At 37.2% G+C, this 23,141-nt stretch overlaps 1 protein-coding gene across 7 annotated transcripts in view; it reads left to right on the top strand.

Moving 5' to 3' along the window:
• SOX5 (SRY-box transcription factor 5) overlaps window positions 1–23,141 on the top strand; it is a 786,191-nt gene that overhangs the window by 402,465 nt on the left and 360,585 nt on the right. For 5 of the 7 annotated variants that reach the window (XM_062194939.1, XM_062194944.1, XM_062194938.1 and 2 more), the window contains one exon: window positions 16,694–16,925. In XM_062194939.1, the coding sequence (XP_062050923.1) occupies window positions 16,695–16,925 (231 nt within the window). In that variant the 5' untranslated portion in view covers window position 16,694. The remainder of the gene's footprint in view (window positions 1–16,693; window positions 16,926–23,141) is intronic. The other 2 variants (XM_062194941.1, XM_062194940.1) reach the window with 1 other exon arrangement.

Genomic DNA, 23,141 nt, shown 5'->3' with positions numbered 1-23,141 from the left:
TTCTTGGTGGCCAACTCCTGCCATTGCAGACATTTGGGGAGTGGAGCAGTGGATTGACACTTCCTCTTACTTGTCTGTCTGTCTCTCTCTGCCTTCCAAATGAATAAGTTGAAAAACTGAGCAAATCCCTGCAGACTGTTTGCCCAAGTAGCTGCACTGTTTTTACAACCCTAACAGTCATCTGTGATAGTTCCAATTTTCCTAATCCTTTCTTCTCTTATTGTCCTTGTTTTTTGTTGTAAACATGCTAGATGTGAAATGGAAGCTTCTCATGGTTTTCGGTGAGTTTCCCTAAAGATTAATGAAGTTGAGCATCTTCTTAGGTACTTTTTGACCATTTGCATATTTTCCGTTTGGAAAAATATTATTTTAATTAATATTAAAATGTCACAGAATGGTGCCATATTTGGTGCTTTATTTTTGTTTTTCAGAATAATAGTTTTTATGTGTCTTACCAGTGGCACATAGAACATTTATAAAACTTTGCATGAGAGTTGAGTAAGCATCTTAAAGGAAGGGCAAAGTGAGTTTTTAAATATTGCTCCACTTTGCAATAGAGTATTTTTTTGTTTATTTCCTCTTTTTCTGCTCTTACATGATGGTTTGGATATGATATTAGCAGGCATTGTTATTTGATATGCTTTGATATCTTCAGATTGTTTCAGTGGGGCCAAATATTAGAAGGTAATTACTCAATTATTTCTGAGAGTAGACTATCATGAGAAGCATGTTGAAATATGAACAGCTGTTGCCATTGTGTCTACACCAACCATGAATGTGGGACGAGGTAGACCATGAAAGCAACTACAGTTAATCGTTCACTTTAAGGAAACTATGTTTTCTATTACAGACATACATTTCATGTTAAATAGAAAAGTATACAGATTTGTGAAGGAATCACTTTTTACCCTCTCTGAAAAAAGATAATCCCTTTAGGTCACTGACAGGACCATGTGAAGGAGCCTTGCAATGCAGCTGCAGCGGTCTTTGGATAAATAGAGGATTTAATAATGTTCAAATATTTGTCCCAACCTCAAAGGACACCCAGAATAGAACTAACTTTACAGATGACACAGCTCTGTCCATCTAGGTCTGGTGGCTCGTACCCAAGGATTTCCTGGGGCATTTAGTGTGTTTGGCTAGCTCTTTGACCATTGTAGCTGCAGTGGCTATCGTTGTAGGAATTTGGCTTGAGTCCTTTATAAATAATGTCAACATAGTATGTAAGAATGACAAACTTGAAAATAGGAAGTGCATATGAAAAATATCTAGAAGTCTTCCCCATTGTTTGATGTTCTTGGATACGTGAGTGCTAGGATTCTGGAAGGATTAATTAACTCAGCCTAAACTTTCCTTCACATTTCAGAATCTTATCTTACAGTTGCTGCATAGTGTGTACACACAGCCAGTGCCATTTGAAATAGGTATTCCATGAGAAGCATGTTCTTTGAGATGAGCTTGACTTTAGCCCCCCTTCTGTCTCATGTATATAGACTTTACTAGCTTTTAGAGGAATGTATCATTTTCTAGAGTCCCTAGCATAAATAACTATCTTCAATTCAAAAGTTGTTGATAATACTTTGGTGGAAAGGAATCCAAAGCAAGTAAGTTTTGTATAACCATTAAAAAACATCTTTTACTAACTATGTGCGGATGGTGTGATTGCGAGAAAACCAGTATTTTAAGAAGTGGTTAAATGATCATCCATAAACTTGACAACAATCAAAAAAAAAAAAAAGAAAGAAAGAAAGAAAAGAAAAAGAGCAAGACAGAAGGAAAAGAGAGGATGAGGAGGATTTGGTCCCCTTTGGAACACAAAGCTCTTTCAGTTGTGGGGGATTGGAATGGGGGTGTTTGGGTAGTGGGAAAAAAATGTTCTAGCATGTGGTAATGAGGTTAAAAAAAAAAAAGAAAACAGCAATGGATGATTACTCTTCTCCATCAAGGCTCCTTTATGCTCATAAGCTCAGACAGTGGTCAGCATGTTAGACACCACTCCCTGTTCTATCCATCCCTTAACTCTGTTCTTTGACAGGACTAGTTTATACAGCTGGACCTTTGTTAAGCTTTGGGCAAAAACAGTAGAACACAGCAGAAATGATGGCAGACCCAGTTGCTGTAAAATGGTAAATGGTAAACACTGTGTGGAAGTGCAGGATTCTAGCTTGGAGATTGTGCTTGTGTTTGATTAGCTCTTCCTTTACTGATTTATAATGTGGATACCTGAAGAAGTTTTTGTTGTTGTTGTTTAGTTTTCCTACTGACAGTTTTTGTTAAATTTTTTTGATAATTTGTAACTTGACTGGGCAAATTATAAAATTTCTTAATAGCTGCATTTTAACAAATAGTACAGTTACATTCCCACCTCAATTTAAAATCTAAAAGTAGATATTTCTGTTATGGTGACAGTATCTATAGTGTGTATGCTTAGCCATAGGACTGACTGAAAAGCAAGACAGATTGGGAAAGTTAGGTTTATCTATATGACGTGCTTTTGAAATATAAACAAATGGGCAGTTGATGGTGATATTACTGCCATAAGTAAGCCCTGTTTGAAATTCTGTGCTGAGATCTTCTTGTGTGTTTGTACTTGCTAATACCATTCCAAGGTGTTGATGATTGTCTTATGTATGGTATATACTATTCCTTAGGCTAATTCCAGGGGTAAGAAACTGGTAGCCTTTTGGTTACTGCTGAACACTTCTTAGCCATTTATAGAAAAGAGCTAACATTCCTGACTTGTCCACAGTGGCTGTATGACCCATGCTTGTAAGCTTTTTAAAAATTTTTTTTTCTCTGAAAACAACAGGGAATGTGCTAAAACCAGAAGGATTAATGGGGGTGAGGGGAGGGGGTAAAAGATAAACATTTAAGACATAAAATGAGTTTAGAGGTCAAACAAGAAAAATAGGAAAGCTTATGGATTTAATTCATATTCACCCAAGCAAAAGAGCTTTGTCAGGAAAGGAACCAGTGAAGAGGCTCGGTATTCTCATAAGCTTGACAAGAGTCGCATGCCACTGTTTGGGAGCTGGGGTGGATAGATGCTCATTATCTCTAGTGCTTCACTCTTTATTTCTGGAGTTCTCATGATTATGATGGCAAATAGTTCAGTTCTGAGAAAGTTCCAAGTATGCCTGTCTCTCACATAACAAGCTATTGTTCTAGGAATGATTTGTGCCTTAGGTATATGTTCTTTTCTCTCTCTTTTGAATAGGGCATAAATATTGTCTGCTTTGTAGATTTTTCAGCAGCTTCTGTAGAAGCAGACTGCCGCCACATCTATAGGACACACAGCAAGAAAGTGAGAGCCCTGTCTGGGTCTGAAGTTAGCAGTGTGTAAACCATTCGTTGGCTAGGCTATTTGGATTCCAAATGGTGTAAGGGATCATCATATTTCTCTTCATTGGGCAACTTAGTCCTCAACAGTGCTGGTGCTGACACTTAGTTCTCCTTTAAGCTGTGAACCTCCTTTCTTATTTCTACTCAGAGGAAATTGTTCTCCAGAGGTTTGCTCTCGATGGCTTAACTTGCTTGATTTCACAGTGACTTTTGAAAACAAAAGAAATTAAAACTCGATTGGTTACCTAATTACTTTTGTCTTCATTACTAGATACTAAATAAATTAAACATGCCACAGACTTTATTTCAAGCCCCACACCATGCTAGGAAGAAATCACTGTTGATTATGGAACAATCTGCTATTTCTTTGGACTTATCCCATAATGAGAGGGAGGCTGGAGTGCAGTAGAGTAGTGGGGGAGGGCGGCTTTAAGAGGAAGCCCAGATAAGGACCTGGGGAAGGAGGTCAGAATAACTACTTCAGTGTATTATTTCAGAAAGTGAAATTTTATTTCCTCTTCATAGTTTTGCCTTTGCAGTAATGTGAAGTTCTGGTAGGTCCACTATGACCAAGGCTTCCTTCCAAACGTGTGAAATGATAATTTTACAGAGGACTCGGTATCTCAGTGATGCAAAAGACACTCTTTCCTAATCAAAACAAACTTATTTGCATATGTGCTTCTCCCGACCAGACCAGTGATGTTCATACATGAAAATCCGTCTTTCCCTATGAATGTGATGGACATGGTGAACTATTTTGATAAGTTGTTAGAAACATGGCCACACATACTGTATGGAAACACACACACATGTGCATATGAACACCTCTGCATGTGGAGCACATGAGGAGACAGTGGCTGGCACTACTGAGAGGTGAGTGTTTCTTAGTGTAGTGTGATAGTTAGGCATCACACATCACACTTGCCTTTCCTTTTCCTGGGAGAACAAACCTGAAGGAGTTAGCTTCTGCTTCTTCATCCTTTCTTTTAAAATACACAAAACTTTCAAACAAATACCTTTGCACTTTATGGAAAATGGAAGCACCTGATCATGATTAAATTAGCCTGTGCTTAGATCCTTGCTAGGTTCTTTAAAAAAAAAAAAAAGAAAGAAAATAATTGTGGCTATTAACATATCATTAGATAGTAAAGCCTTTTCTCTCCTCTTCTTCATCTTCCTTTCTTCCTTCTCACCCCCTCACCCCCTGCCCTGGCTTTTTCTTTCTTTCTTTTTTCTTTTTTACCCTGCCCTTTTGCACACACATGGCTGCATAGACACACATGACACAGAAATCTCTCCAACTTCCCTGACAGGGTCATTCAGGGATAGAACAATAGAAATGGAATTAATCCCTCTCTCAGTAGCAATTGTTGTGATAGAGAGTGGAAAAGATGGTTCCTTATTACAGGGTTTCTATAGACAGTTTTAAAAAGAAATACAGTGTTGAGACTAGATGAGCATTTCATACAGTGTTCTTTCACTGTGTATCCAGCTATCTATAACCTGAAATTTATACATGTGGCAACCATATGTCTCAGAAAAAAAAAAAAATCCAGAAGACTTCTGATTTTGAAGACTTTATTTCTGTAAGCCAGAAGTGCACAATTACTTGTTAGTCAATTTGTTCAATCACTTCTCTGAACTTCTGGGTCAGATAAAACGGTACTTACATTAAATAAAAGGCATGAGTTTTTGTTGGATTACTTTACATTATTAATGCAAGGCTTATGCAGGGCATACTACAAGAGATAAATTCTGCTAATCACCAGATTCTACTCCCCTTCAGTGCTTTCTGTCCCAGGAATGGGGTATGTGGCTACTCTGTGCTGAGCTTCCAGACACACAAGGGCCGAGCATCTGGGGAGACTCAGGAGGTGAGCACTTTCACGCTGACTCAGAGACCAGCCGTATGACTCCAGTCTGGCGCTGTCACGCCTGGTTATGGAAAGGAAGAACAATGCCTCCCTTGAGAAAGGGGAAAAGTCCAGTGCAGTCACAATTTTGATGTAAAATTTAAATCATCCCTCCACATCCTGTGGACTTAGAGCTGTCAGAAAGGCAAAAACCCATGCTTAAATGGAAAAAGCTTTTTATTTCCTCAAAAAGTATACTGTCTTTAACTATAAATAACAAGTTCTAGAATCATAGGGCTTCATGCTAGATTATTTCCAGCAATTTATAAATAATCAGAACAAAAGGACTTTGACATTTTTAACCTGTAAATGGCTGAAGGTTAAACATTTTTTTTCTGTTTGTGATGAATGACAACTATGTAATAATACAGGAGTTAAATAACACACAACAAATTATTATGTATGGACTTGTGTGTTTTTCTCTCTAACTGAGACATTTGGTCATTTTATATACAACTTAGAAATTTCTCTCCAGCATTTAAAGGTCTTATCCATCTTTATTATGGTTTCTTCATAATTTCATGTTGAAATTTAGTATATTTGGTGATTCTAGAGATTCTGTGATCAAATGATTAATAATTCAAACACAGGAGCTTCTGATTTTGAGGTAAGGACATCAAATTGTCGGTGATTCTAATGAAGGTGAAGGAGGAGGGCTCTTTCTTAAGTAAAAGTGCTTATTGCCAGATTCTTAAAAATCACAAGAAAACTTTGATAATTTTTTTCAAAACAATCTAGAATTGTGTTAAACTATCTAGCTCTTTGATTTTTGAGAGTGATTTTGTATTTAGGAATCATAAAACTCTCTTAAATATGTGTTCACTTAGTCTTGTCAGATTTATTGCAATGAATTCTAACACTTTTCTAAGTATAAGAACGTTATGGAATGATTACAATACAGTTTAATGAAACTTAATGTTCTTTCTGCCTTCCTGTGTATCAGGAATATTATTGTTTGGGGCACTTAATAAATGTGGATTAATTTAAAAATAATATAAAGCCTAAAGATAAGAGGTTTTAGCTGGCACACTTACTTGCTAAGATAAATTTTATTTCCATAGCCCAGCTATTATGTCATTCATAATAAAGCAAATTTTATTTAGAAAAAATTTTGGGGAGTTTTCAGCTTAAAAGACATAGCCTTACATTTTGGAGTAAAATACAGTAAGCTTAGAATTAGGGAAACAGTAAGAGAATAAAACAGTGAAAATGAACTTTTTAAATATTTACTTTTAAAATTTTATTTATTATTGGAGGCAGGGAGAGAGATGGATAGACAAAGATAGAACCCCCATTCATTGATTAACTCCTCAAATGCCTGCAGCAGGTGAGGTTGGGCACAGCCAAGGCCAGGAGCCATGAATTCAATCCAGCTCTATCATTTGGGTGCAGGGACCCGACTACTTGAGGCATCACCTGTTGCTTCCCAAGGGACACATTAGCAGGAAGGTATAGTCAGGAGCCAGGGACGGGTGTAAAACGCAGGCACTCCAAACAGGCATCTTAACTACTAGGTCAAATGTTTGCCCCAGAAATAGATTTTGAGTTCTGAGTCTCTGTAGAAGGAATTTTACTGTCATTAATTTTTACTTTAAAAATGCCTTTCTATTTTGTTTAGAAACCACAACAAGACATCTTCAGTTGAATTTCAGTGCTTACTTTAGACATGGTAATTCAAGCGTTTCTGAAATATCCTGTGCTTAACTAATAAAGAAGCACATATTTCATTCAGATATGGATGGAAATTAAGTTCTATTTCTGAATCTTATCTATCTTTAACTTCAGTTTTTTTTTTTTTTCTTTTTCTTTTAGTTTTACCACTTGCTGGGAGAAAATTGGGAGAAAATTACTGTTACTTTTTTTTTTTTTTTTTTTTTTTGCTCTTATCCTCCATGCATACTTGACATTGTTGGGATGATAGAGGCCAGGTAAAGCTGTTGTCTAAGAACAATGATTCAGGCAAAGAAGAGCACAGAGGTGGTGAGGAAGTTCCAGGGACACCATTCTCATCAGATAAGAGGATTGGTGCCATGATATACTTGGTTACAATGCAGACACCATCTCAGACGTGAAACATATGACAATGGACAGGAAGGGAGCAGCTTTGAGAAAGAGCCCTTTAAAGGCTGTTGGTAACTGCAGCGTATTTGGTTAACATTTTTAAATACAGCTTGAACTTTTATAATACGCATTGCAATATTTTGTGCAAATTTGTATTATATTTCAGAACAGAATATTAAATCTATTCACAAGTAGCTGTAGCTAAAAAATAATTTTTTTTTTTTTTTTTAGAATACATGTTAGGGTGCATTTTGTTGATCTCTGATGACATACACAGTAAGGATTAAGAGGAAGACTGGTCTTTTTTTTATTATGTGTTGTCTGGTTTTGAGATTTCTATGAAATCTATGTTTCTGCTTCCATCTGTATTTTATGCCAGGGCCTGATGAACTTGGCGATGCCTCTGAATAAGAGTACAAGGAGTGAGGTCTTTGTGAGTGGGGAGTCATGGGTGGAAAAGTATGGAGATTGGCATGTTCAACATCAGAAAAGAGGATTAAGAGAAAAGCGAAAATGTTGTCAACGTTTGATAGACTGCATGTTTACCACAAATAAACTTTCTATTTAAGGGAGTTCTGGATACTCTTTATGACAGACTTGGTTATGAAATTTACATGGAACATTCACAGAGCAAACCCACAGCAAACTCTTAATTTAGTGGGAAAATGAAGATGTTCATAACCCATTAGAGGGAAAAGGAAAGAATGAACCATAAATACAAACAATCATCTAAAATTACAAATAACTAAAACTGACTTTTCTTTAATAAGGCATAATGCTAAGTTTGTGTAATTCTGTTCATACATCCAGTAGAAGTGCTGGTCGTTTTGCCCCTTTGAATTTAAACCTTTTTGTTCAAGCTGTTTTGATTCTCTTCTCCATATTAGATAGCTAATATTCTACTGTGAACAACTCTCCAGTATACAGGACTGTTGAGTTCAGAATTTTGACTAGCCTTCTCACAACAGCTTTAATTAAGAAGAGAACCAAACAAGTACATGTACATGTCCTGAACTGTTTTGTCACTAGAAGAACTTATAAGGCACACAACTCCAAACAAGTAATATCCTCTTTAGATTTGAAGGTTTGCTGATTTTTATTTTATCTTGTGTATCCAGTTTTCAGTGTTCCCTTAAGAAGATGTGTCCTTTTAAATTGTTTTTAAAACTTCTACTCCTGTACCTAAAACATAACATGAGAGAGTGAATGGTTGAAGCAAGTATTTGGGAGAACATTGAAATGGAAATTATAAGCTAAATAAATGTCATGGTCTAGAATTGTAAATGCCTTCTGCAGAGTATTTAGTTTTGTAGAATGGTTAAGAGAATAATATGTCACTGCTTTTGTCACTGTAACCTGTTTTTAATTCTTATTTGCTCTAGCATCCTGTTCATTGGTTTCTTGTTTTCTTTTTAAGACTTCTTTATTTATTTGAAAGGCGAAGTTAACAGAGGGAGGAGAGTCAGAGAGAGATGCCTTCCACTGGTTCATTCCCTAAATGGGAGCAGCAGACAAGACTGGGCCAGGTTTAAGCCAGGAGCCGGTGGTTTCTAACTGGTCTGCCAAATGGATGCAGAGGCCCAAGCTCTTGGGCCATCCTCTGCTGCTTTCCCAGGCACAGTAGCAGGGAGCCATAGATGGAAGTGGAGCATCTGGGTCTCCAGCCTTAACCTGATACACCACAATGCCGGCCCTCACTGGTCTCTTAAAAGCGGATTAGACTGAAAAATTTAGCTTTTTTTTTTTTTTTCCTGCTACTCTGCCCTTTTTTCTTACTATTTTTCCCTTGGAGAAAGAATTCTATTCTTGATCTGCTTTCTGGTATGATGCCAAGACAAGGTAGTGCAACAAAAGATATTTAACTACGTTATGACTTAGTTTTTCTCTTTTATAAAGTAAGAATAATGATAATAGTGATGTGAAACCTTTTGAAGAAGTCAATGAGAAATAATTGGAATTATTGGTTAACTCTTGGGTTTAAAAGGCTCTGGTACTTGCTTCCATGGAAGGTTGGCATTTTCTGATTATCTATTGCTTTGTTTAAATTCCTGCCATTGACAAAGACTTATCTTTGAGACTTGCCTTATTTCCTACTTTGCCCAAATTGGCCTTTCTAATTTCATTTCTTATAAAAATATTGATTTATTTATTTGAAAGGCAGAGTTACTGAGAGGCAGAGTCAGAGCAAGAGGAGTCATCCATCTGCTTGGGCCATCTTCCGCTTCTGATCAGAAGTGGAGCAGCCGGGTCTTGAACTGGTGCCCATGTGGGATGCCAGCGCTGCAGACCCCAACTTTATCTGCTATACCACAGTGCTGGCCCCTCTAATTTTATATTTCTGTAATTAGCACTATTGTTCTCTAAATTATTCAGTTCAGTGGTATCTTTTCCTTTGAATGTATCCTACCTACTACTACTTCTCTGGTTTCCACCCTGAACCTTCTATCAGTTACTGCTATCAAATAGTTTTTTTCTTCCTAACATACTATTTTGATTATGTTCATCAGTGGCCCACAAACTTCTGCCAGTTCCCCTTTGCCTTCAGTTATAAATTTCAGGTTTTGGTTTAAGCATTCAGAATAGATAATTCTCCAGAATCACTATATTTAATCTGATCCCTGCCTTTCATCTTTGCCCACCTATCTGCATTTACTCCTCTTAAAATATGCTTAGCCAAACCATCCAGTTCACTATCTTGAATCATTCTGTAAGTGTCTTTAATTTGCTAATGTTCTTTTCCCTATTAGAAGGGAAAGATTCTTTCTTCTGTGTCTGTTGAAATCAAATGCATCCTTCCTTATCCTGTTGCTTTCTTACATTTTCCAGGAAGCATTCTCTGATTATTTTAATGAGAAATCATTTCTCTATTATCTATCCTCTATAGTCTCATCTTACCTTAAAATATTCCTTTTTGATTTATCGATTATGTCATAATCTTCTTGACATCATGATTTCTTTCACTAAAATTTTTTTTAACTGATGAATGGATGGATGAATGGGTGAGTCGGTTTGTCTTTTGTTTCCGTCTAAACTGTAACTTAAACATAAATCAGAACAATTGTATGTGAGTCGCTTGCTCCCTTCATAAGACAAAGGTAATTTTCTTGGCACAAAATAGAGATTCATTTGATTCATTTGTTTATTCATAGGAAAAAATACATTGAGGGATCATGCTGCTCCATAATTAATTATATTTCATTCAGCATAGAGGAGTAGAATATTTGGAAAAAGAAATACAGAGCAATTTGGAAAGACCTTTTTCAGCTAGTCACACTTCAACCTTAATCTTGGCGACATAAAGAGAAGTGGACAAAAATAGACCCATATTTATTAAAATCTTATTATATGCAAGGCATGCTATGAATTATGGGGATCAAAGAATAATACTTTTTTTCAGATGCTTGTGTTGTTTTAGATAATGTATATACTAATGAAACAAAAGAAATGGAGAAATGTCACAATCATAATGATGTTTAATTGCTTCCAGTGGACTTCAAATAAAAGTTGATGATTTACTTTGAGGTTGAGTTGATATACTTTGAGGTTGGTAAAGAAGAGGCTTGGGAGAAAACTGGAACATGAGTTTCCTCTTTCTAAATATTTATTTGCAAATTTTATTCATAACTGTGAGCCTTAAAATAAATAATATTATCATTCCAAGAGAATAACCAGTAGAAGGCACTCCTTCCTCGGACTTTACTTTATCTCTGAATTATCCAGTCAAAGGTTAAAATGCTGAGAGGAAGAAAGGAACTTTTAAAAGAAACTACTATATAACAAAAGCAATCTCTATTCTGAGTCTTCCGTTTTATATTTATTTCATATGCAAAATTCTTTTGACTTTGTACATGCTGTCATTTTCTAGAATAATTACAGCAAAGAACACATCTTAAGCAGACAGTTTTTTAAGTATGAAATAATGATTCCTCAGTAATAAGTCTGCTGAGAATTAAGTAGACTTTTTTAGTGTTTATTTTTATTTATTTGCAAGTCAAAGGAACAGAGAGAGAGAAGGGAAAAGAGAGAGAGAGAGAGATCTTGTGTCTGCTGGTTCACTTCCCAGATGCTCAAGGCTGGTCCCAGACAAAGCCAGAAGTCCAGAACTCCATCTGGGTCTTCCACCTGCGTGGCAGGGGCCCAGGCACTTGAACCAACCATTTGCTGTCCTCTCACATTAGCAGAATCAGAAGCAGAGAAGCCAGGACACAAACTGGCACTCTTAGGGGATGTGGGCGTCCTAACCTTAATCTGCTGCACCACTATGTCCACTTCTAACTAGGCCGAGTTTTAGGGGAAGTTAACTTTTGTAGCATTGTACTTACACAGAACTCTTAAGATTTCAAAATCGTGATGAATCAAAGTTTCTGTGTTCCCGTATACTGAAATTAGTAATAAACGGAGGTGCTGTTGTTGCTGGAGTGGGTTTCCTTCTTTCCAACAGTTTGTTCTTTTAGCTATTAATACCTTGGGCAGAGTTGGGAGGGGTGCTGCTTTTAGTTAGTAGCTACTAACTTAACAGATGTTTATTAATAGACATGTTTTCAGGAAGGATTCTAAGTACTGGGCAGGTAGCTGTGAATTAAAAACAAAGTTGATCTCCTTGAATCTTGTGGAGGGCCAGATGGATAGTAAAGAAATAAATGTTAAATACGCCACTGATGGCAAGGGCCATGGATACAACAGAGTAAGGAGTATGGGAGGGAAGAGGTGCTGGTTTAAGAGGAACTAAGGAAGGTCTCGCGAAGAAATGAGATTTGAGCAGAAAACTGAATGAACTGCAGGATCAAGGCAAGTGTGTACCTGGTTTAGGAGGATTTCACACTAAGAAAATACCAGCTGTGAAAGAAATGTGTTTAGATCAATGGTATGCTAGTTTCCAGTTGCTGCAGCAAAGTGCTAGCACTTTATTGACTTGTATAATAATTTATTCCCTGAGTGTCCTGGACTTAAGAAGTTCTAAAATCAAGGTGCCAGAGGAGCTGTATTCCTGCTAAAGGTTCTCTGGAGGAATCTGCTGCATTGCCTTTTCCGAATGCCATTTATACTCCTCAGTGCATGGCCTCATACTTTGTCTTCAATGCATAGTATTTCCCAGTTTCCCAGTTATCTCTTTCCTACCCATCTGTCCTCTCCCTCCCTAACCATCTTTGTCATCTCTTTGACTTGATTGTGATTATCCTTGATTTAATCATGCCTGCAAAGTCTCTTTTGCCATGTAAGATAACATAGCCATAGGACAGTGGTGTTTCAGGTAGCCGGCATTGTTCTGACCACCACAAATGGTTTGCAACCTTGACTGCACGCTAACATCACTGGGGAGTTTTAGAAAATTCTGGCACTCAGCCTGTACTCCAGAACCAGAGCCATCAGAATTTCTGAGGGTGAGAGCCAAGGTAATTCCAATGTACAACCAAGGTTGAATTTAGTTTCATTCTGCGGTCTCATATCTCTGTATTTGCTATACATATCTGAACACAACTGGGGACATCCTCCAGAGAGAGTGGTTAAAATACATGTGAAGATTCTTCCACCAGTAGTCAAATACCCTAGTCGTCTTTAAAGCACTATCCAGGATGATCACAGTAGCCTGATTGTGTAGAATGCTGTAAGAAGAAGTAAAGTAGAGGGGATTCGTTGTAAAAGCACCATTTCCTGAGTAAATTCGATTTTATGTTTTACCTTGTAAAGGAATCTCTGCTTCCTAGCTTTTATCATTGCTTCCCTTATGAAATCCTTCTCCGTTTATCCCAAGATTTTCACTTGATCTTTTCCTTTAAAACCTAACCTGTCGACTATTCTGTGAGACATTTCAGGATGCTGTGACCCACATGAAGCCCTCAGGAATTTTGATTCTAATGTCATTTAGCTCTTAACCTGGATGGACTCTCTTCATACATTCCTCCTTTTATTTAACATCTTCTCAGATAGTTCAAAAACTTCTTAAAGCAGAGGGCTAGAATTACATTTTTAAAATTCCCATTAGATAAGTGTCTTTCACACAGTAGGTGGTCAATAAATACTGATGATTTGAAAGTTTCCCTTTCGCCCTACAACTAGACATTAATTCCTTTAGGTTTTTTTTTTTTTTTGACCCCCACATAAAAATGAATTAAGGACTGTTATTATACAATCATAGCTCCACAAGGTAGTTTCATATTAGATTACATTTGTCCACCTTATGTCGGTGTCCTTGATGTCTGAGTTTTATTCAACAATAAGCCTAGGGCTTACTATAAGAATGAATACGTAAAAGTGTACATCAGCCTAGTTCTTCAAATGAATCCAGGCTGCCCTCACATCTCAGTATAGTCATGTGGTATAAAGAGTGTAGTATAAGCTACATCTACCAGCAGGTCAATGCATGGGAGTTTGTAGTGTCCTTTTAATGCCTTTGAAAAAATAAGACTAACCCCTCCCTTTCCAAGATGAAACCCCTTGATATATCAACAAAAATGCAAGAAACTGATGTCACTGGTGATTTTCTTAATATTTTTAGAAGTACTATGAGTTGTTGTAAACATTAATAGTGCAACCAACAGATTAAAAACTCTACAAAACTTGATATATATTTTGCTTTTTTCTCAACCTATTGTTGAAATATAACCATGTTTGTTTATATTGTAAAAATGTAGTAAATCTTTCAGAAGTCTGTTATCTATGTTCTGTTAAACATACTTTCAGGTACAACACATTAAAATATTCAGTAATCCTCTGACAGTGGAATAGAACTAAATGTGAAATATGTGATATTTTATAATTAATGTCGTGATTCTTTCATGTTCAGTGTTTTATGCCTTAAGCTTTTTGCTATATAGGATTACATAGAGAGAATGCTTACCCTGGTGCATATAAAGTGAATTTAGAAATTAAAGTGATTATAAGTTTTGGAAAGAATATCCTCATCTTATGTGTTTACCTTGTCTTATGTCTACTTTTGAATTTTCCATTTTCATAATTACTATGAAGGAGATTGGAAAAGAAGAAGTCTTGAGAAAGATCATGGTTCTGAAAGTCACAGGATGGTATTAACTTAGGAAAGGCTGGTTGATAGCGCTCTGTCTTTTGACAACCCAGAGACTGGTTCTTGTGACCAGCCTAGAGATTTTGAAAAACTGCCCTTGATCCTCAGGTAGGCACAGAATACCAACTTAGTAATTCTGGTAAGAATGGTAATGCCAACACACATGACAAATAAAAGGATTTGTCTAACAAAAGCGTCATCTTCTCATAGTTGAACTACATATTATACCAAGAAATAATTAAAACAGCCTTTAATATTTTACTGTGATAAATGACTTTGCCAAGGCCTTACATATTTGAAGTCTGTTTTGTCCACGTATTCCGTGTATGGGAATTAGCAGTTTCACTTGTAGAAGACACAGAATCAGGATAGTAAAAGTTGAGTATCTCTAGTGTTTAAGGAATATTTTATACAGTAATATATTAGTTTGGTGTTAGGTATGATGCTCCTAAGAATAAAATGACTCTAATTGCAGCCCATTAGATCCTCCTCCATACTTACAGTATATTTGGAATAATCTTTATTGGGATTGGAAATAGTTATAAACACTTGAAATGCGATGGCCATGTCTACCTCACCTTCAGACGGTGCTTGCATGGTAGCTGCTAATATTTCTTCATCTTCCTCTGTCCCTTAGCTGCTCAACACTACTATATTTCTTTGTTAAACACTTGCTAATATATTTTCTAAGTTTGCTGGATTGCTGACCAGGAATAATTTCTCTGATGGACGACTTTGTATTTCATATTGCTTTTATTCTTCAAATCTTAGGAGGAAATTTGCTTCCCTCTTTTTTTTTTGTTTGATTGTTTGAATTTTGAATTCATAATTTATAAAGCAAACAAGAGCTATTGTTTTTTGAAAGGCTTCTGTGTTATGTACTCTACTAGTGATGTTTGTTATACCATGCAGTTTACTTTCAAAAAGCTATGAGGTAAAATTGAAATAAAGGCTTTAAGTCTCACAGCTACTAAGTGGTGCAATTAGTATTTTAACCAATTTGTTTGATTCCAAGTCTTATTTCTTTTTATGGTTTTATTGTGTCTTAATAGGACATCTTCAATACCTGAATACGTTTTCCTTTTGCAACTTTTAATGTTAAAAATAGTATGGCTCAACATTGATTAGAGGCATTTCTTTTGGGAAGATGTTTTAAATTTTATAATGAATAATATGTATGAAGGATATAATGTGGCAGTGAATGAATACTTTCTTGCCTGCCATCCCACTGATGTAGGATAAGAATGGATGACTCTGTATAAATGCTTTGTTTATCCAAAAAACACTGCTTTTTCAAGGTCAGATCAAATTGTACATCTTATGGCAGAGTTTTTTTTTTTTTAACAGTTCAGTATTTTAACTCAATCTAATTTTAGGTAAAACTTCAATGAAAGGATAAAGAACTTTTCATGTAACTGAAAATATTTGCCGTGTATTTTTAACATCTGATACTATTCTGAATCATACTCAAGTACAAAGAAAATGTTTAATTCTTGTCCAATTGTCTAAGCCTGTTTTCATAGACTATTGCTCATCAAAACAAAACATCTTTCTTTGGATATCTTTTCTGTGTTTAAGTATTCTAAGGAATAAATAATTCTGAGAATTCACATCTAAATCATTCATGGATATGTGAAAATACATTTGAAATATTTTATCTTTTCCCCTTTAATTGTACCTTGCAACTTTGATATATGAAATAAATACCAAAAACCAGTGGTTTTCGGAGAAGAGGAAAAGAAAATTCTCAGTGTTTCTCATTAACAGTGATTATAAAATTTAATTCTTAATAAACCTTAGTCAAATTTCAAACTTTTTCCATTTGCTCTGAGGTTTGCTTCTAACCGATATTTCTACATTTCATAATAATGTTACTTTTAATAAAACACAAAATTTTTATAATGGCAATCATTTATTTATTTGGTTTATTTTTTGCTGAAAGAAATTTTAGTTACTTCCTTGCTTTTAAACTGCCAACAGAATTTGCTATTCATAGATGTTCTGTCTTCAATGAGGTCTATCAAAGTGTAAAACTAGATGGGTATTTTTCTTTCCTTTAAAATAGAATGGTCTTTCATTATGCAGTGTTCTTAGGTGAATTCTCTTGTTTAAGAAGCCAGAATACAAGAGAGGGCTATATTAGTGTATTATTCTCACAACAAACAAGCACTGTTCTGTTGCTACCTGCTTGGCCATTGTTTCTGATTGTGTGTGCTTTGCAGTGGTATTTGGATGGTTTCCTGCTCTCTGCCGGCACAAAAAGGCATTTCTGTTACAATGGCCCCTAACCACACAATGACGGCATTAAGGATTTATGTGGAGGTTTCATTATTTTCTCCTCTTTTGTTCCTTCCAGGATGTCTTCCAAGCGACCAGCCTCTCCGTATGGGGAAGCAGATGGAGAGGTAGCCATGGTGACAAGCAGACAGAAAGTGGAAGAAGAGGAGAGTGACGGGCTCCCAGCCTTTCACCTTCCCTTGCATGTGAGTTTTCCCAACAAGCCTCACTCTGAGGAATTTCAGCCAGTTTCTCTGCTGACGCAAGAGACTTGTGGCCCTAGGACTCCCACTTCTCAGCACAATACAATGGTAGGTTTCTCTTGGCCTATTGTGCTACAATCACTTTTTGACCAGTCTACTTGTCTAATAGTTTGGCTTCAATCCGTGCTTTATAATTACCATCCACTTACTAACCATACACAAGATTCACTCCTGACATCTTAGAATGTTTTATGAGTGAATTGGCTCCAAAAGGCAACATGCAACTACTTTCTGTTGTTGTTGCTTTTTTCTTTCTTATTTCTAGGATTCCTGCTTTTGAGATATTGCAATTTAATTAGAGGGGGGAAAAACATAAAAAGTATCAGAATAATGTCAGGGTCCCACATTTACTTTTTATTTTTTTAAAGATTTATTTATTTATTTGAAAGTCAGAGGTAGAGAGAGAGAGAGGAGAGGCAAAAAGAGAGAGGTCTTCTGTCCGATGGTTCACTCCCCAAATGGCCACAACGGCTGGAGCTGCGCTGATCTGAAGCCAGGAGCCAGGAGCTTCTTTCAGGTCTCCCACGTGGGTGCAGGGGCCCAAGGACTTGGGCCATCTTCTACTGCTTTCCCAGGCCATAGTAGAGAGCTGGGTTGGAAGAGGAGCAGCCTGGTCTAGAACCGGTGCCCATATGGGATGCCAGCACCTCAGGCCAGGGCATTAGCCCAGTGCTCCACAGCACCGGCCCCAGGGTCCCTCATTTACAAGTAGTTGATGTAGTTGATGTGAAAGTTTGATAACATACTCTTCTAAACAAAAGGTTGTCCAAGATAGTTTTGCAGTGAACATAGTTTGATCATTTCCACCATGATAATTCTGCGTCTTTACATTTTTGCTTTGCCCAGATTGGCTACATTATTCCTGACAGTACTTGGGATTTTGAGAAGGAATACAATTCAAAGAGACTATAGTTTTCTAACAGGACTTCGCTGTTCAAGCTGTTATTATGATAGCTAATTCCCTGTTGCATCCTATTCTAGACTCTGCAACTCAGGGTGATGCCTCTGGCCCTTCATTCTGGGCTCTGGATCACTGTGGGAGATTAGGAAACTGCAGCTTCTTGGGAGCGAGTTAAAAAGACAGCATAGCATCTTTGGCTGCAGCTCAAACAGCACACACAAATAAAAACCAGGCCTTTTTGTCCTTCCTAGCAGCTTAAGTACATAGGATTTTCACATGAGCAAGGTAGCAGGGCACTTAGCTCCCGATGTCACCACCTTTCCCTATCCAGCATGGCTGCTTGAGTAGGAGACCTGTGCTGTCTTTCTGCTTCAAGGATGCCAGTGCTATGAAGTTGAGCCTGATTATGTCAAGAAAAGGTGTTTTATTAGACATTCTCATATATTTGAGGAAAGCTCTGATGCTGTTAAATCTTTGCTTTTTTGCTTTTTCTAAGAAATTATTACATATCTTAAATTGTACTTAGTGCTGAATATACCCACTTGCTCTTGTAATTGAATTACTGTAAGTGGAATTCAATCAACAAGAAAAATCAGATGTCTTCTAATAGCTGTGTAGTAGACACCATACTCTGTTTTCACATTAGATGTATATATTCTGGTTCAACATTTTAAGCCTCATAAACCAAAACTTCTTTGGGTATTTGTCTGTGTGCCAAGATTGTTTTCACCAAGAATAATGTTTTAGCTACCATCTATTTACCAATATATAGAAATGCTGTGTTAAGCACTTCATAATAATAGAATAACTCAGTTAACTTTCACAATAAGTCAGTGGAATTTTATAATTTGATTACGCAATTTTTAAAATATTTTATTTATTTATTTATTTAAGAGGTAGAGTTACAGACAGTGAGAAGGAGAGAGAGAGAAAGGTCTTCTGTCTGTTGGTTCACCCCCCAAATGGCTGCAATGGCTGGAGCTGTGCCTATCTGAAGCCAGGAGCCAGGTGCCTCTTCCAGGTCTACCACGCGGGTGGAGTGGCCCTAGGACTTAGGCCATCTTCTACTGCTTTCCCAGGCCATAGCAGAGAGCTGAATTCGAAGAGGAGTAGCCGTGACTAGAACCAGTGCCCATATGGGATGCTGGTGCCGGCAGGCGGAGGATTAACCTACTGTGCCATGGCACGGGCCCCTATTATACAATTTTATAAGAGAGCAATAAAGATATAGTTGGAAAGAGAGAGAGTTGGGGAAAAAGAAAGAGAGACAGAGGCAGAGAGAGAGAATGAATGAATGATGAATGAATGCAGTCTCATCCTATGGTTCACTTCTCAGAAGCCCAAAATAGCCAGGATTGAACTGTGCCGGGCCAAGCCAGGAGCCAGAAACTCAATCCCAGTCTCTTTGCTGGGACATAAGGACCCAATCACTTGAGCCATCATTACTCCCTCCCACAGTTTGCATGAGGAGGAAGCTGAAGTCTAGATTGAAGCCAGGCATTGAACCTATATACTGCATTGTGTCTCACAGGCATCTTAACTGTTAGGCTAAATGCCCACAGCTGGAGGCATTGTTACTAATTCTTTATAAATGAGAAAACCGAGGCACAGAGAAGTAAATAACTTGCTCAGGGCACAGCTAGCACGAGGATGTACCCAAGCAGTCTGATGTGGAGTCCACGCCTCTAAGCTTTGTGCACTGCTGCTGCTTCTCAGGAGCACAGGCATACTTTGTATTCTCAATGTCTCGTATTTGGCAGTGAAACCATCCTATCCGGGGCCGACGCCGAGGCTCACTTGGCTAATCCTCCGCCTGCGGCACCAGTATCCCATATGGGCACCAGGTTCTAGTCCCGGTTGCTCCTCTTCCAGTCCAGCTCCCTGCTGTGGCCCGGGAGGGCAGTGGAGGATGGCCCAAGTGCTTGGGTGCCTGCACCCGCACGGGAGACCAGGAGGAAGCACCTGGTTCCTGGCTTCAGATCGGCACAGCGCCAGCTGTAGCAGCCATTTAGGGGGTGAACCAATAGACGGAAGACCTTTCTCTCTGTCTCTCTCTCTCTCATTGTCTGTAACTCTGTCAAATAAATAAAAATCTTAAAAAAAAAAAAAAAAAAAAAAGAAACCATCCTGTCTGTAATTCCTTCCTCTTTGCTCTGCCAAGAGTTCACGTTAGTTATGTGCAATGATTAACTTTGTCAAAAAAGGTCAAACTAGAATAAGAAAGTGGGAAAATGGGTGGTGCACAGGTAAGCAGGATAAGGAAGTCACATTCTACGAGGCATTGCATCACAGTAATGCCTTTTCTTTCTTAATGTCTTCACCATTGCCTTTTCTTATAGACTGCTGTATTGATAATGCTTCTTACATTGTTTTTTTTGTTTGTTTTTGTTTGTTTGTTTTGATAGAAGTGTCAACCTATGTGTACAAATTTGCGGGGGTGAATATACATGGTGATAACTAGACTTCCAGAAATGTAAAAGGGAGAGTATGTTAAGTATCCTCCAGGATAAGTATAGAAAAGTATGTCAAATTAGAGTTATAGTGACCTGAGGGGATGCCAGCATGCAAGTGATCAGGGGAAATGAAGCCATTCAGTTTTTGATGGAGAAATCAGTCTAACTAAATAAAATTATGAACTTATTTTTTTAAAGATTTATTTATTTATTTGAAAGTCAGAGTCACAGAGAAAGAGAGAGAGACAGAGAGAGACAGAGAGAGACAGAGAATGAATGAATAAATGAGAATGAGATCTTCCATCTACTGGTTCACTCCCCAAATGGCCACAGTGGCCAGACATGCACTGATCTGAAGCCAGGCCTACTCAAAGCCAAGAGCCAACAGCTTCTTCTGGGTCTCCCATGTTGGTGGAGAGGCCCAATTACTTGGGCCATCTTCCACTGCTTTCCCAGGTACATTAGCAGGGAGCTGGAGTGGAAGTCGAACAGTCAGGACTTGAACTGGTGCCCATCTGGGGTGCCGGTAGCATCTTTACCAGCTACACCATGGTGCTGGCCCCAAACTTCTTACTTTGTGTCAAATTATATGTTCAATATCACAGAAATAGATTGGAATAAGACATTATCTCTTCCCTAATGGAATTTCACCTAAAACAGAAGTTTTAAAACTGGGGTCTATGATTCTACTGGAAATGAATGAATAATCTGTAGATATGAGCATATCTGAGTAGCATTACAGTTCCTACCAGATTCTCAAGCAGATGTGCAATCCTTAAAGGATAAGATCTAGTATTCTGGAAGTTACTGTGGTTTGGGTACATGATTCACCTTAGTGACTTTGGGACTTACACTTTGTCTTACTATATGTTTTTAACTGGTTTTGAAATTTCCATGAATCAAATAGATCTTGATCCCAGCTGCTTTTCATCTCTTCGGTAGTCAGTTGGAACAGTCACCTGTGTGATCTCAAATTTTCCAGACCTATTGAGAAATGACTCAAATTGCTATTCCTATTTTTTTAATCTACTGCGTGTTCTATTCCTTATGGAGTTTAGTCCAATACTCTCACCTTAGCAAAATCTCTGCATAGACAAGCAAAGATGATGGCTGTAGTCTTCTCTGCTGCCGTATCGTTCTATGTACCTGATGCTCCCATCATGCTGAGCCTTCCACACTTGCTCATGCATGTATCAGACGGTCTTTGAATTATATAGTTTTATTTTTTCTTCCTGGTAAGCTTCCCCTTTTGACATTTTGCCCTCTTGGTGAAATGATTTTTTTTTTTTCTTATAGGCGTGGGTTCAAACATTCCCTCTACATAGGTGCTTTTCCGTACTTCCCAAAGTGGTGTGGTTACTGCTTTCCTTCACAACACTTACTGCTATCCTTTCTCAGGCTCTACATTTGTAATTCATGCATTTACATGCTTGCCTTTCTGGGTATTCTATTTCTCCTTGGAGGCACAGGCAAGTCTGAGATCTAGCACATAGTATTCAATTTATGATTATTGACTAAATGGCTGAGTTTATGTGGTGTGTAAGCAGTAAATATGTTTTGGGTAATGTCATTAAAGACACTAATTCATGGTTACTGTATTTTCTATAGATTTCACTACAAAAGTACTATTTACTTATGTGGTATATTTCAGAAAGAAAGTCATGTTACATTCAGCTAATAAACTGATTAAGATACTTTTTTTTATCAAAGTGATTGAATATATAGTATTATTATTTGATATGAATACTTTCTCCTTTGTTTTCTGGATACTAGACCATTGTCATATTCTCATAATAGATCCTTTTATTTCAGTAGGGAATACATCCTCTATTTTTTTCCTATTCAGTATCTTTGAAAACAGAAGATGTTTCATAGTCTTTATATCATAGAGTTCAATTTAAGGAAACAAAAGGCAGATTTCATTGGCTATTTATGTGTGAAATTCATATTCCATTCTTAATTTAAGAAGAGAGATTTAGGGAAGTGTATATTTTGTAATGCATAAGTAGATCCGACAAAGTGAATGTGCTGAGTGACTCAAGTAATGTTGTCTTGATGTTAGAGAGCGTTTTAAAATTTAAGCTGGAAAATAGTTTCTGAGATAAAAGTTCTGTGCCCTTAATGACTGTTGACATAAAGCTTTTAAGGAGTTTGAGATCTCTTGTTCAGATTTAGGGCATGCAAGTGTTAAGGTTTGGAATAGTCAGATAAGGATGTAATTCTTCCTTATGAAGGATGTGTTTACTACATTAGTATTTTGGAGAAATAAACTAAATGCCTAATTAAGAACAGCTCCCAAACAGCTCTAACTGGCAAAAGCATTAAAAGTTCATTTTTTCTTCAAAATTTTTACTCACTATTCAGAGTCTACTATGGTTAAACTGTCTTAAGCATATTATAAGTGTATATTCATATAATCAAGTTTCTAATCAATATAAGATTGAGACACAGGACTTTAAGTCCATGAGAAAGACTCTCTTGGTTCTTTCCTGAAGCTTTCATGATCAAACCAAGCAATTAGTAACAAAATTTGATCCATGTAATCTTCAGAAAGTTAAAAGCAATGTGAAAGCCTAATCCTGACATGAGTAAAAACACACAGTCCCATTGATTAGTATTATTCCTATGAATTTTCCAATCTTCCCTTACCCCTTTTGTTATGGTTTCTGTATTTATTTTTAATGCTGGTTTGGAGGCTGTTGATTTAGATTCAGAAAAATGTAGAATCAGTATAATTTCTGGCTCATTTTAAATACCAGAGATGGATTTATTGGAAAATACCTAGGACTGCCAAAATATCTCCTCATGTCCATTAACTTGAGTAATTATGGGCATCAGAGTAAGTTGGGAGAAAAATCAGGTAGCAGCACCGGAAGCAGCCAGGCTCTCTGGGGGAGCCGTTTTGGTGCT

The sequence above is a fragment of the Lepus europaeus genome, chromosome 6 (assembly GCF_033115175.1).
Source record: "Lepus europaeus isolate LE1 chromosome 6, mLepTim1.pri, whole genome shotgun sequence".
Taxonomy (NCBI): domain Eukaryota; kingdom Metazoa; phylum Chordata; class Mammalia; order Lagomorpha; family Leporidae; genus Lepus; species Lepus europaeus.
The sequence above is the reverse complement of the archived record's forward strand: the minus strand, read 5'-3'. Positions and strand labels throughout refer to the sequence as shown.